This window comes from Dromiciops gliroides, chromosome 4, assembly GCF_019393635.1.
Source record: "Dromiciops gliroides isolate mDroGli1 chromosome 4, mDroGli1.pri, whole genome shotgun sequence".
Classification (NCBI taxonomy): domain Eukaryota; kingdom Metazoa; phylum Chordata; class Mammalia; order Microbiotheria; family Microbiotheriidae; genus Dromiciops; species Dromiciops gliroides.
Window position 1 is genome coordinate 396,303,977 of NC_057864.1, and position 15,837 is coordinate 396,319,813.

Consider the following 15,837-nt stretch of genomic DNA (forward strand, 5'->3'; position numbering starts at 1 on the left):
ATCCTGACCCTGACACTTACTAGTTGTGTAACCTTGGGCAAAAACTTAAATTTGATAAGCCTCAGTTTCCTCATCTGTAAAATGAGAGTACTCAATCATATGAACTATGAGCCTTCTAGCTCTCTCTCTCTGAGTCTACAAGCTTTATAGCAGCTAGTCTGCCTGACGACATGTAATACTAGTGACTTGTGACTTGTAAGTTTTTAATTTAAATTCTTACTTGCTGTGAGGAACCACATAAATATACAAAGTAAGGGAGGCAGCAAGGTATGGTGGGAAAAGTACTGGCTGTAATCAGAGGGCAGGGGAATCACATCTTGACTCTGACTCCAAGTACTTGTGTAACCTCCCTGAAACTGTTTCCTCTTTTGTAAAATCAAGAGGATGGGCAAGATGGCTTCTGAAGTCCCTTTCAGCTCAAGTCTGTGGTCCAATAATCCTTTAGTTTTAGTTAAAGGATTAGTTAAAAGGTATCAGATTTGGTATTTCTATAAGTCATGAAGGAGGCTAACAATATTTTTGGAGAAGAAATCATTCTAACATTCCAAGTAACTGAGTTTTCATAATATACTAGTTTACCTAAACATTAAGTACCATTTTTAAAAAAAATAATATTTTGGAGAAATCTTTGGGAAACCATATGGTATGAATCAGAATATGCTCCCTACAATAGCCTTTTATTGATGACTGAGGATCATTATTATAAGCATCAGTGATTATATATTGTTTCCAGGCTTTTAACATCATCAGGGACTATTGGAATAATGTAATTCATCCTTCATCTAATCAGCCCAGACTTAATTTTTTTGAGTTTTTGTCTCCTTTCTATTTGTTCTTCTAGCTATAACACATATTCTCTTAAAATCTATAGATTATTGTGGGCTGGAAAACCAAATAACCAAACTTGTTAGAGTTGTGTGTGAAAAAAAAGTAAGCACTATATAAGTGAGAGCCTGAAGGGCTGTGAACAAGTCTGGGTACATCGATCTGGTGACATCATTCACCAAATCATTTGCCTTTCCTCCTCCCTTCCAGCTTTTTGGCCATTTTCCAGAGTTCTGAAGTGTTAATATTCTAAGAAATGTGTCAGCATTTAAAAAAAATTTGGCTCTGGCTAGCTTGAGTAAATTGTCTCAAGTTTTATGATGGTAAGATTCAGCTCCTTAAAAGGGTTACTATTCAGGATTGATACATGAATTCTCAACAGTACTGAGATTGTCATCAAATCTTTGTGTGCTTTTGAGTTTCAGACATGTCTGTTATAAGCATGATAGAAACAAAATGTAAATGGTACTTAAAATTCAAATTGATGCTTGGAATTAAATTCTCCTAACCCTGACATAGTTTTCCTTCTTGGTTTTTCTTTAGTAATCTTCATATGTCCTAGGACAATCATCCTGTATAAAACTGTAGAACACATGTTGTTGACTTAAATTTTAATAATTTTGCTGTTAGACATCAATTATAATTTATTTCTATTGTGCTTACTACCTATGCTTTAAGATTTAAAAGTACAAAGAAGAAATTTCTTACCCAATCCCATGATGGCAGTATTTCCTTCTGAACTGGAAAGTACTCTGAACAACTTTTTCCACAAGCTTAAATGGCTGATTTATCTGTGGTTTCACCAGGGGAGTGAAATGAACCACTCCCACATCCACCTTAATTGAAAGAAAGAAGAATTGATTTTGTATAATCTTAGGTGAAGAGAGAAGTTTCTCACTATTACACCAACTGCCTCTCCAAAAGTATTTTCTCAAAAGCATAAAAAAATTCATGTGTTAAATTTTAATCTCTTCTAGGCTTATAAAATGCTATCTTAGTATTTGAGATGACTCAAAATGAGAGCCAGGTACATTTATTCTACAATGAAATTCTCTAGATAAATATTTATAATTAATTACCTTATTTTAAAATGTTTTTTTAACCCTTGTCAAGGTTGTCAGATAAGGATACCTTAGGTTTTGAATTAGCCAACAAAATAACAAGCAGCTACTGACACTAAGGGCAATACCTCAAACCTAAAATATGGAGAGGAAGGGTAAGAGTCTGGGAATCATTGCATTCTAAAACCCCAGAAAAGGAATTAGTAACATCAGTTTAAAGTTTGGGCACTGATATTGACTAATTAGCTAGACTGGGCTCAATTCAGAACATAGGATCAAAACACTTTCTGTGCTCAACCTTCCTGCTCTTCAGAGGACATAAACTAGGTGATTCTTCCAAAGATCAGTGGGAAATGGTGTCACAGAAAGAGCACTCGATGAGGAAACCAAGAGACTTCAGTTTGAATCCTGGAACCACCACCGTCATGTCCAAGTCAGTTTTCTCACACATTCATGGTTGAGGCTGGATGATCTTTAAGGTCCCTTTTCACTTTAAACATTATGTAACTGGGAGGGGGGAGATAAGGTAGCTATAATAGTGTAAAAGACAAATACCCTAACTATTGTTGAAACAAGTTATAGAAGTTGATTGAGAGTTAATTGTTCACTGATTATATAACAATGCTGACAAATTTGTCAGCACTAATTCTTTTGGTTACAAATAGCCAGATCACACATAGAAACCTTAGGTTAGTCATAAGCAGAAATTCTAAGTATTCATCTTGAACTTGAACTATATCTCTAACGCCTAGCACAGAACCTGGCACATAGTATGGGTACTTTATAAATACTTGTTGATTAACTGGTTTTCTAATTCATTGCACTTGGCCCTGTGTTGCAATAGGCTCAGAGGAAGTAGTGTTGAGGACTAAACAGAGAGCACAGGTGGGAAGCTTTGAAACTCCAAATGTTAGGTTAGGCCAGCTCATTTTATGACATTCATCAATTAAGTTAATCAAATGGATAAAGCACCTTTTGTGGGCCTACTGCTATGCTGGGTCCTGGGTCCTCTACAGGGGTATTTTACAAGCAGTATCCTGAAGAACCCTGGGTTTAAACCGAGGGATTTTGCAAAGAAAATGTCATAAAGGTTTGCTTTGTATGTTCAATGAACACAATGTAGCATTCAATTCAATGAGTTTTTCAAGACTGGATGAGATCACAGAAAAGTTGACATTATTGATCAACAGTCAGTGAGGGGGCAGCTGGATGGAGCAGTGGATAAAGCATTGACCGTGGATTCAGGAAGACCTGAGTTCAAATCCAGCCTCAGACACTTGACACTTACTAGTTGTGTGACCCTGGGCAAGTCACTTAACCCTCATTGCCCCGCAAAAACAAACAAAAACACAAAACAATCAATCAGTGAATACTCATAATAATTTATGATGGTACAATTAATTGAAAAGAGGTCTGTCTTAGCAGGACTGGCATAAAATAATTAGTGTCTGGTCACTCTCTCTTATTATTTAATTAAAAATAATTTTGGTTCAATGAGCACTACAGATAATTGGATAAAATCACAAGTTAGAGTTGTTCATTGTTCAGTTATTTCAGTTGTGTCTGATTCTTCATGACTCCTTTTGAGGTTTTCTTGGCAGAGATACTGGAGGGTTTGCCATCTCCTTCACCAGCGCATTTTACAGTTGAGGAAACTGAGGCAAACAGGGTTAATTGACTTGCCTGGGGTCATACAGCTAAGTAAGTATCTGAGAATGGATTTGAACTCAGGTCTTCCTAGCTCCAGGCCTGGCACTCTATCCACTGTGCCAGCTAGCACCACAAGAAAGCAAAAGTATTAAATATTAAGACTCTAATAATGAAACAAACATCCATGAACCTAGTACCAAATTACAAAAGAATGTGGCAAAACAGCACATCTATTACAACTCTAGGTTTACTGCTAGTTACCCTGATGCAGAGTGTCTTAGGTTATCATATTACTAAGACTAGCTATTTTGTTCCAGCAAAATCATATATAAACAATTTAGTGAGTTTTAAAATAAAAGTATGATCTGAAATACTCTCACATTCTCTTTCTTTTTTGTTTTTGTTTTTGCGGGGCAATGGGGGTTAAGTGACTTGCCCAGGGTCACACAGCTAGTAAGTGTCAAGTGTCTGAGGCCAGATTTAAACTCAGGTACTCCTGAATCCAGGGCCCGCACCTTATCCACTGCGCCACCTAGCTGCCCCCTCATATACTCTTTCAATTGGCTTAGATAATTAAAAAAACCCCATGAAAACATTAATACCTTATGAAGTCAGCTATCACATCTAATATATTTTACATGTAGATGGCACTTGATTGAATTGAATGTAATAATTATAATTATAAAACAATTACTTATAGTAATCAGATTACTAGATAATTTATAATGTTGTTATGGTCAGAATCATTCAGTAAGTATTTACTAAGCAAACTAAAATAAGATTAGAAAAATTTATCTTATTATTTAATACCAATAATAGCAGATTTTTACAATGATTTTTTTTTGCACGGGACAATGAGGGTTAAGTGACTTGCCCAAGGTCACACAGTTATTAAGTGTCAAGTGTTTGAGGCCGGATTTGAACTCAGGTCCTCCTGAATCCAGGGCTGGTGCTTTATCCACTGTACCACCTAGCTGCCCCCAACAGCAGATTTTTAAAAAAATGATTAAAAGTTTATCTAAAGCATTTTGCCAAACTTTTGCTCAAAGGGCTTCACCACTGCAAAGCTGTTTGAGAACTGCTCTATGAGATACAAAACAACTATAAGGCAAACATGAGACATTTTATATAATGAAGTGCTAAACTGTGTTATTGATAATTCAACTGAACTAAAATCCCTCCAATTTAACTAGCTTAGTACTGCCCAACCTGGATGAATGTTCTCTTCAAGTCAGACTCTTTTTGACTGTCGTCTCCCTCCCACCCCCATATACTGTATATTTATTACTTTACCATTTTGTTGAAAGTTTGAGGGAGAGAAACAGACTAGCATCTTTTAAGGAAAAATAAGGGCTGGACTTCCAAACTTTCTCCTCAGCAAGGAGCCTTCTTATTCCAGGCCAGAAACAGAAAACACGGAGAAGAAAATTATTATAGCCCTTTATTCCCACCTGGTGGAGCTGCCTGTGCCTGTGATTGTGTATTGTGCAGGACAGCATTACCTGGGGGACCATGTCACCTAGAGATTAGTCACTTTCTATCTCTGGACTCGACTTTTGTGTAAGCTATTTTACCTCAAATATTAAAGAATATAATAAGCTTACTTATCCAGCTCTTGCATGTTTTCCCTTAGCCTTCAATTTATGATCTTAAGGTGGGAGAAGATGCCCTTCTCTACTGTTAATCATGTTTACAAAGACACACACACACACACACACACACACACACACATGCACCCACACACCCTTTTATATAATTCCCCACCTTCCATCTCTATGCTTTTGCACAGATTTTTTTTGGTTTGTTTTCTTTCTTTTGGTTTATTCCCTTTTGCTCTGATTTTTCTTTCACAACATGACTACTGTGGAATATGTTTAGCATGATCGTACTTATAACCTATACCAGATTGCTTCCTGTCTTGGGGAAAGAGGAGACAAGGGAGGGAGGGAAGGAGAAAACTTTGGAATTCAAAATCTTACAAAAACGAATGTTGAAAACTATCTTTACATGTAATTGGGGGAAAAAATAAAGTACTATTAAGTGAAAAAATTGTTCTAATGGAAAAAAAAAAGGACTAATCACTATTGAGGACTTTAGCCAGGCCTTATGCTTATAAGCACTCTTCTCCAAATAAAGAGATAACTGAGAAAGGTAAGGAAAAAGAAAAAAAAAGTTCAAATATAGCAAAATGATTTCACAGGATTAAAGATTTTGTGTTAGAAGGTCCCTAAGAGGTCATCTAGTCCAATCTGTTAATTTTACATATAATTTTTATTTATATATATAATTTTATTTATTTACATATAATTAATATATTTTACATAATTTTACATATAAGTAAACTAAGGCCTAGAGGAGTTAACTGATTTGCTAAAGGTTACACAGGGAGTATGTGTAATTTAAGATTCTAAATGTGGATTCTAATCTGTTCCCCCAGTTTTGGGAGAAACTGACTAAAATCACTGATAAAAGGAGTTTAGGTTTTTAAGGGTTTATTGAAAAATAGAAAGAGAAAGATTGAGAACAGAATTCCAACAGCCTGGCATTCCTATCTTTCCTCAAATTTCCTGTGAAGTCCTCTGCCACCACCACCACCATCAAGTAAGGAACCCAAGAGACAGAGCTCTCCAAGCAGGCCCTCTTTCCTCCTTCCTGTCTCCTCCCAGAAAAAAAGGAGGCACCTCAAGCTGATTGGCTGGTAGCCTTGATAGACAGCACCCATGAGCAAACATCACTTCCTGATGCCAAGGAAAAGCCACATGGCCTTGCCCTCTGAGGCATTCTCCTCATGGTGGAGCTTTCCTATAGTAAGTCTCCAGTAGGTGGCATCATTCCAATCATTACAAGTAAAACAGCAAAGCTGAGACCCTTACCTAGGTCTTTCAACTCAAAACACAACACCTCTTGATTTACTTTGTGCCTTTTCAGGCTTTAAAATACTTAAACTTCAATCCCATACTGTTGAGACTCAAATTGTGTTTTAGCATAAGTAACTTAAAGTTATTCAAAGTTATTAAGGTTATTAAAGGTATTCAAAGTCAGTGTGAAAACGGGAATTCTGCTAGTGAAGGCTGGATTTAATCAACAAGTGTAGAGGCAAGGAATGTAGCTGAGGAATAATAGTTTTCTTTCTTGCTTTAAATCTGCTAGTAGTAAGAATTCCAAATATATGTCAAAACTACCGGTTCTTAGATTAAAAAATACAAAGTCTGTCATCAGACTGAGAGCAGAAGTCCTTCAAAGTTGGCAGGCACTGCTTTAGATGCCATCCCGTCTTTGAGAGGCAGAACTACCTTCAGACTACAGTGAGGCACTGAAATAAACAGTGGTAAAGGAAGAAAAATATATTGCACGTAAAACTTGAAACAAAGTGATATGAGATGTCAAGGGAGGAGGGATCCCTTTTGTTTTACGGATAAGGAAAAGCTATGTAGAAGAAGTAGGATTTCACTTAGTTTTGAGAAGTAAAATGCAGAGTATTAAGAACACTAGAATTATTCTTACTGATGTATGTCATTGTTTCTCAGGAACAGTTGAAATCCCACCTCTTCAAGTACTGAGTGAAAACCTAAGCTGCTTTAGATAAGTCATTTTGCATTTTTTGGCTCCAGTTTTCTCTTCTGTAAAATGTGGATAAAAAATACAGTATACATTTCACAGGGCTGTTGTAACAATCAAATGAAATGATGTAGAGCAAATATTTTAAGTAACCATAATATGTAAATAAAGCCCCACTACTTTTGTTGGGAGTATAACCATCTATCCTTATCTTCTGTGATCAGAACCCTGGATTTAGACTGGGAAGACATAATTATGGGAATCTTGGAAGTTCCTTGGAACTTCCTCAAAATCTATTTATCCCAACAGGTACCTGAACAAGAATCCCTTCTACAACAATATGGTCCAGTAAGTAGTCATCCAGTCTTCACCCAAATAACTTCCTTAGTTAGCTCTATTTCCTGGGACAGTTCATTCCAGCTCTGGCTAAACTGTACTGGGTGTTTTGTTTTCTTTTGTTTTGTTTCAGGACAATGACGGTTAAGTGACTTGGCCAGGGTCACACAGCTAGTAAGTGTCAAGTGTCTGAGGCCGGATTTGAACTCAGGTCCTCCTGACTCCAGGGCCAGTGCTTTATCCACTGCACCATCCAGCTGCACCCTAAGCTCTATTGTTAACAAGTTCTTCCTTACATAAACTCAATTACACAAACATTAAGTGCTCACTAAAAGGCATAGTGCTCAGCACTGGGGATATTAAAATATAACCAGGGTGGGGCAGCTAGATGGTGCAGTGGATAGAGCACCGGCCCTGGAGTCAGGAGTACCTGAGTTCAAATCCGGCCTCAGACACTTAACACTTACTAGCTGTGTGACCCTGGGCAAGTCACTTAACCCCAATTGCCTCACTAAAAAAAAAAAAAAAAAAAAATAACCAGGGGCTCAAAGCTCATTTGACTTTCCCAATTAACAGATACTGATTACTCAATACTTTGTACTTGGGTTTGAGAGAGGAGAGATCTTGGTTTCCAGCTTACAGAAGACTCTGAAGTACTAGATTCTCTTCAGGAAGATGTCCCTGAAGGGAGAGAAAGAATCTGGGAAAGTGCTCATGAAGATAATAATGAAAAATAATCCTTCTCTTCCAAGAGCTTCTATTCTATGGGGGGATACTTGCCCACAGATAAGTAAATAAAAGGTAATCTGAGGAGGCCAAGAGTACAGACAACTAGCAGAATAAGAAAAGATTTTACAAAGGATGACAGAATCTGAGATTTAAAGTTGGAAGGGGTTTCTCATAGGACTGATGGGAGACAGAACTGAGGCAAATCGGCATGAAAGTAGGAAGTAGTAGCAAAGAAATGGCTTTTTACCTCAGCAGATGGCAATTTTACTACCATAATAATGGGAGGAGATGCAAGTTTGCTTGCAATAGGAATGGGTAAATACTAACTGACATGAGGTACCATTCTCAAGTATCCTAGATGACAGAAGACAGAGTCATTTTGTTCTCTCTAAAGAATTGGAGAAGGGAGATTAGGCAGTGCTTCTGGATTAGTAAATATCCATGTTATGCAACAGTTATTCCTTTGATGCATCCCACAGTGGTGGATTATATGAATGGCCAGAACATACCCCGCTCATGGTTCCTATTTGGGACTTGTACCTTAAGCCCTTCTCTTGGTTGGTGTTTTGGCACTAAAAGGCCTAGTGTCTATGTGTTTAACAGTTATGGAAGACTGAAGTACTGTCCCTTTTCTCAAATTATTTGGGAAAGCTAGGAGGAATAAACAGTACATTCAATGAAGCTTCAAGATTTAGTTCTCAGGCAATCAGATCAGTAATAATGAAGACCTGCAATGCTCCTATAATGAGAGAAGAGAGATGATGCAACCTCCACATGGTTCTGAAGCAAGGAACCTTCTGAATCCTGAGAGAGGCTAAGGTGCAAATGTGAACCTCGGGGGGCAGCTAGGTGGCGCAGTGGATAGAGCACCAGCCCTGGAGTCAGGAGTGCCTGAGTTCAAATCCAACCTCAGACACTTGACACTTACTAGCTGTGTGACCCTGGGCAAGTCACTTAACCCTAATTGCCCTGCAAAAAAAAAAATGTGAACCTCTACTTAGCTGGGTGTCTGGGAGCAATGGAAGACTGGGGCCCTGGTAAAGTAACACAGAACAGAAGGAGTATAGCCGTTCAAAGCCTAAAACTGCCTCTCCTCAACTTCCTTTCCATATCTCCTATTTCTGCCTGATGCGGCCAAGCAGAACAAGTCTATTTGTTCTTTCCAATGGCATCCCCTCAAATACTTTCAGTCATCACCCCCCTGTCCCCCACAGTCTCTTTACTAAACTGATCATCCTCATCAGCATACTTTCAAGCTTTTCAATGCCTTTCCTAAAATGTGGGAGGCAGAACCGGCCCGACAAGAGCAAAGTACAGTGCGACTCTCACATTCTTAGTTTCGGACATGTCTTTCCTTAATGGAGCCTAAGATTCCAGTGGGGGTTTTCTGGCCTTCATTATCATATCGTTTACTTATATTGAGCTTGAAGTACATCAGTCACTCACTTTCCATCTCTATCAGACAAACTACTACCTAGTTATGCCCCTGACTTGCACTTCTAAAGTTGACTTTTTGAATCCATGTAAGACTTTATATTTATTCCTATTATTTTTTACCTTAGTAAAATCAGTCCAACATTCCAGTCAATTGGAATAATTTTGTATCTTGATTCTGCCATCCAACGTATTAGTTATTGTCCCTTTGCTGCTTATCACGACCTTTATCCCTTTATCCAAATCATACAGCAGAGGGCTAAGGACCACCCCATTATACACTGCTTTCCAAATGGACACTAAGCTATTAAAAACTACTTCTTGGTTTTGGCCATTAAACTATCACAACGTCCACCTAATTATACTGTTTGCCAAACGCATGATCATTTTTTTTCTCGTAAGAATATTATGGGAGATGTTAAGTGTTTTGCCAAATTTAGGTCAACTGTATCTATAGCATTCTTAGGTCTACCAATAGAGGAAACTGTCAAAAAAAGGCAATAAGGCTAGCCTGGAACAACTTGTTCTTGACAAAACCAACCTCCTTATTTAAGTCCAAAAAGATTAGATAACTCCCCTAAAGTTATATAAGTAAGTATACAGAAAAGTTAAGTTTTGAACCCAAGCTCTAATCTGACTATAAATCCAGCATTCCTACTGTACTTTAATGTTTTTGCCTCTACTCTCATCCTCACCTTTTATATCCTTCCAGTTACTAAACCCTATTGAGGGTAACACAGTAATATCTCTCATGTCTGTCCCTTCCTTACTAAACACACTGCCCACACTCTTAGTGCCTTCATTATCACATACCTGGCTTACCATTAAAACCTTCTATCTCTATCAGGGCAATAGCATAAGAAGTTGCTTTCTCTCCACTCTCCCTACTGCGACTGATCTTTTATACCACTACCAGACAAATACAGTCATGTCATTTGATCAAAAAAGAAACTTCACTGGATAACTTTCAAACTCCTTCAAAGTCCTCCACATTCTGGTACGACATTCTCTCTTCAACCTTATTTTATGACAGTCTCTTCTATTGACCTTATACTCTGGCCAAACTGGACTATTCATTCTGCCATATGTACCCCACATTATCACTCTTTCCTGTGCTTGCAATGTTTCTGTTGCATTACTATATGTTCTTTTTTCTTTCCTTTCTTTCTTTCTTTCTTCCTTTCTTTTTCTTTCTTTCCAGGGCTATAAGGGTTAAATGACTTGCCCAGGGTCACACAGCTAGTAAATGTCAAGTGTCTGAGGCTGGCTTTGAACTCAGGTCCTCCTGAATCCAGGGCTGTTGCTTTAGCCACTGTGCCATCTAGCTGTCCCCATATATTCTTTTCTTTTTTTTAAAGGTTAAGAGCCCCTGATTTATTTAAATTTTTTTTAAGTGAGGCAATTGGGGTTAAGTGACTTGCCCAAGGTCACACAACTAGTAAGTGTTAAGTGTCTGAGGCCAGATTTGAACTCAGGTACTCCTGACTCCAGGGCCGGTGCTCTATCCAATGCGCCACCTAGCCGCCCATATATTCTTTAAAGCCCAGTTCAAATGCCAGTTTCTCAAGAAGTCTTCCCTTCTCTCAAACTGTTAATAACCTTCCCCCCAATAATTCAAAATTAATTTTTCCTATATTTTTCATATAGTTAAGTGTAATTTAAATTACAATTATTTATAATTATTTACAGCGATGTGTCTGAGACCCTCTAGTATAAGTTCCATGAAGGTTTATCAAATTGAAACCTTTTATCTTCCTCCAGCCCCTATCGCAGAAATCTGCACATAGTATTATTAATCAGTGCTTGTTGACTTTAAAGTTATTATTATAATTATTATTATTTATCCTACAACTACATTATTAGAGTAAGCTTAGAAAAGGATTTAAATGGCAGAGCTGTATATCCCGCATATACTCTAGTCAAAGGCTTCCAAAGGAACATGGGAAAAGGCATGGAAGTGGGGAAATATAATGCCTTAAGGAAATGGCAAATAGATTGGCTGCAACAAGTATCAAGAGATACCAGTATGTTACTAAGTAAAATTAAGAGCAAAAGTAACTATAAGAAACAAAATCATAATATTACTGATAAAGATAAAATCAATAAACATAATAGATATCAAGAAAGAAAAATAAAGCTTAGAAACATTAACTACAAAATGAGGGAAATATGACTAGATGGCAACTCCTTTAGAAAAGATCTGAAGGTTTTAGTGGAATGCAGGCTCACTGAGTTAAGACATAGCCAAAAGGTCTATGAGACATTAGGCTGCACTGAGAAGCACAGTATCCTGTACAATTACACTTTACTCTGTTCTGTTCAGGTGATAACTATAGGATTATGTTCAGTTCTGGGTGCCACATTTTAGGAGTGGCACTGACAAGTTGAAGAAAATGGGAAAGGGCATCAAGATCATGCTATATTGGGGGGATCAGCTAAAGGAACTATAGATGTTAATAATGAAGACCAGAAGGTTGATTTAGTGGAAATGATATCTGGTCTTTAAGTATCTGAAAGGCTGTCACTTGTTTTTGTTTTTGTGGGGCAACAAGGGTTAAGTGACCTGCCCAGGGTCACACAGCTAGTACTTGTCAAGTGTCTGAGGCCAGATTTGAACTCAGGTCCTCCTGAATCCAGGGCTGATGCTTTTATCCACCGTGCCACCTAGCTGCCCCTGACAGGTTGTCAACTTGTAAGAGGAATGAGATTTGTTCTGTTTGGCTCAAGAGGGAAGAATTAGAAGCAACAGTTGGATGCTGCAAAGAAGCCAATTCAGGTTTGAATTGAGGAAAATCTTTCTGATAAGTAGAGCTGGGGCAGCTAGGTGGTGCAGTAGATAAAACACCGGCCCTGGATTCAGGAGTACCTGAGTTCAAATCAGGCCTCAGACACTTGACACTTACTAGCTGTGTGACCCTGGACAAGTAACTTAACCCCTACTGCCCTGCCAAAAAAAAAAAAAAGGTTAAAAAAAAAAGTAGAGCTATCTCAAAGTGGAAGAGGTGATATAACATTTTGCCTCCCTTGTTGCCTCAAGAGTTCTCTTCCATCACCAAGGTTCTGTGCTTCTGTGAATAATACAAAAATGATTCTTGCTAAGACTATGGAAGACACAAAATAAGTTAAAGCTCTGGATGACGGATACTTACTTCAACGTTCTCTATCTCTAGCAGTCTGAAGTAAAAGAAAACTGCTCTTAATCAAAACACTGTATGTGATAAAAGTGAAGACTCTTTTTCCATCTGCAAGTTTATGCTGAGTGAAATTCTCATTCATTTGCATTGTTCCATTAGCTACCTAACTGCTATTAATGATTATAAAGATACCCAATATTACAGAAACAAGCAAGTTTTTTCTGGTGCTATACATGGCTATAAATTTCAGAGTGAAAAACTGAGGCTAAAATAAATTTTTATTTTGTTTTTTGTTTTTTTTTGCGGGGTAATAAGGGTTAAGTGACTTGCCCAGGGTCACACAGCTAGTTAAGTGTCAAGTGTCTGAGGCCGGATTTGTACTCAGGTCCCCCTGAATCCAGGGCTGGTGCTTTATCCACTGCGCCACCTACCTGCCCTCTTAAATAAAATTTTTAATGGAATTGTCAAAGGTTAAGCTTTTTGAGGTTGGGAATGTGTACAAAATGCTTTTCCTGATTTTCTCAGGACTCCAGTATGTGTGACAGTGTTTAGAGAAGGTCCATGAGGTGATAAAAGACAAAATGAAATATATATGTCCCCTAGGGTAAGACAATCTATAACTAGTGCTCTCTGCAACTACAGTACTGTAGTTTCCTGTGGGTAGTACTGACATTTCATAATAAAGGAAAAGGAATAAAGAACGGTATAAAACAAATGTGTGGCTGTATTTGTCTATGACCTTCAAACAAAAAACAGCCCACAATTTATGTCCTGGTTGGGCAAAACAGCGCTGGTTCTCAGGGATTTCTCCTTCAGGTATCAGTGTGGCTTTAACACAGTTCTAAATATTTTCCGGAAGAATCTAATTTACTAAGACTCTCCTTGAGAAAACATTTCTAATGGGGGGGCTCAAGGGGAAAAGAATTTAAACTAGATACAATAATTGAAAGTAATAGGGGCAGCTAGATGGCACAGTGGATAAAGCACTGGCTCTGGATTCAGGAGTACCTGAGTTCAAATCTGACCTCAGACACTTAACACTTATTAGCTGTGTGACCCTGGGCAAGTCACTTAACCCTAATTGCCTCACTAAAAAAAAAAAAAAAAAAAAGAAAGAAAAGAAAGTAATAGAAACAGTGAAGGCACTTTTTCTGAGGGCTATTGACCAAATTTAGAGATGTGAATTTCCCAGAACCCAAATCCCAAGGCACTTTTAACAATAATCTGATCAAAAATGTCTATAGAATCCTTTTTAATCTAATTGAAAGAAATTATGGACTCAATTTGAGAACTTGTATTAACTGCTTAGAAAAAAAAAGTTCAGTAATGAATTCTAAGTGCATGATTAAAGCATAACAGTAAAATCAGATCAACTTTGTAAGCTATCAAAATAGCCTCTGCTCAGTGAATAGTGGCACAGAGGCATTTCAGATTTTCAGGTTCCAACAAATCATGTTATAACAGTAACTCCCTCCTTCCTCCCTGCCTCCCCTTTCCTAATTCTCCCACAGCTCAGAAAATGAGCTCGAGAACCTGGTATTTATCTTCCAGCACAATCAGCAGTTTTTACTTCTCAATTTGATATGCTATTCTTTATTTGCCACACAGCAAGCTAACTTGTTAGAGAGCTTTATCACCAATTCAAAACACCTTGGAAAAGCAAGCTTTGTTTAGTTGACTTTTCTTCTTTGTTCCTAACTGGGCCCAGTTCCTCTGAGGAAGATTGATGAGAGTACAATCAAGGTCTTGAAGTATATCCACAACAGGTATGGGAAATTTACAAACCACTGACAATATGACAGATTTTGAATCGTGATTTAGAAGCCATTTTTCAACTCACATAAGAAACTGGGAGTTGAATTTAAATGAAGTCTATTTTCAACCTTCTCTTGGCAAAAATATCCTCATGTACATTTAACATTCATAGGTTCTGTCATGTAAGCATTTTGTTGTAGGACCTCAAAGTGGCTCTCTATTCAAAACCAAAGGGATCTCTTGCTTTTGCTTACTAATACAGTATTTCTCCACACCACCACCACCACCACCACCACCACCAACATTAAAAACAAAGCATGTCTTTATTCTCTAGTTGACAGAAATTTAAAGGAAAAGGCTGCTGTACTGCCTGAGAGGAAAAAAAATGCTCATAAAATATAACTAAAATTCTAGTGTTCTTTTTACATAAAGAATACTGAACTGCATATAAGAAGGAAAAGGTCTCTCTTCATGGAGTCTGTTCACACTGAGGAAAGTGTTTGAAACCTGGAATTCTACAGTAAGTTCTATGCTAATCACAAGCAACCAATAGGCTTTGATTACATTTGTAATATTAGTTTGGTTTGTACTGTTTATGCTGATTTTCCTAGGCCTATAATTTAGCAAAGCACAGACCAGTTAATTACAATGAACAATCTGTCTGAAAATGTGAGCACGCTGAGAAATTTTTTAAAAACTGAGTAATGCAAGAGCAAAGAGCAAAACTTGGGCTATAATCTGGAAAGTGAGTATGGTCAAATCAACAGAACATGGTAAAGGGCTTTTAATCTAGTTCCTTAATCAAAGCTAAAAAAGACTGAAAAAAGCTAGAAATACCCTCTAGAAATTTCTCTAAGAGTTTCATAAAGGTGTCAATGTGTAGTGAGTGGAGCAGAATTTGCAATACTGAAAAGCAAATCATCAAAACCTAGTTCTTAAAAATACTTGTAGTGAGTGAATTGTAAAGATATTTAACAATTTTTACCCACTTCCATTCAATTTCAGTTTCAGCTAAGAAAAAAGAGTATGGATAACACAAAAATGAGCCATGGGAGGACAAGCAAGCCCTAAATATAAACATACTTAACTTTAGCTAAGTCTGAGTCTGAACATTAAAATCCTATAATTTGAGGTGGGGGGGGGGCTGGTGGTGGGGGGGGGGTGAGAACCTTTCCTGAACATTTTAAATGATCAGACCTAGGAGGAGAGTCATTAGTGATGGATGCTGGCCAAATTATTAAATTACTGCAATGCAGCATGGTTATTAATGTTTTCAGTTTATTGTAATCGTGAGGAAAAAAACCAGTAACTCTACTATGTAATCTATTCCAGACTAGTTTCAAAATCATTCTAAA

General features: G+C 37.6%; 1 protein-coding gene across 1 annotated transcript in view; it reads right to left on the reverse strand.

The window, feature by feature from the left end:
- Nucleotides 1-15,837, reverse strand: part of TFB1M (transcription factor B1, mitochondrial) — a 74,129-nt gene that overhangs the window by 4,211 nt on the left and 54,081 nt on the right. The window contains exon 6 of the mRNA XM_044001917.1: nucleotides 1,534-1,661. Coding sequence (XP_043857852.1) covers nucleotides 1,534-1,661 — 128 coding nt within the window. The remainder of the gene's footprint in view (nucleotides 1-1,533; nucleotides 1,662-15,837) is intronic.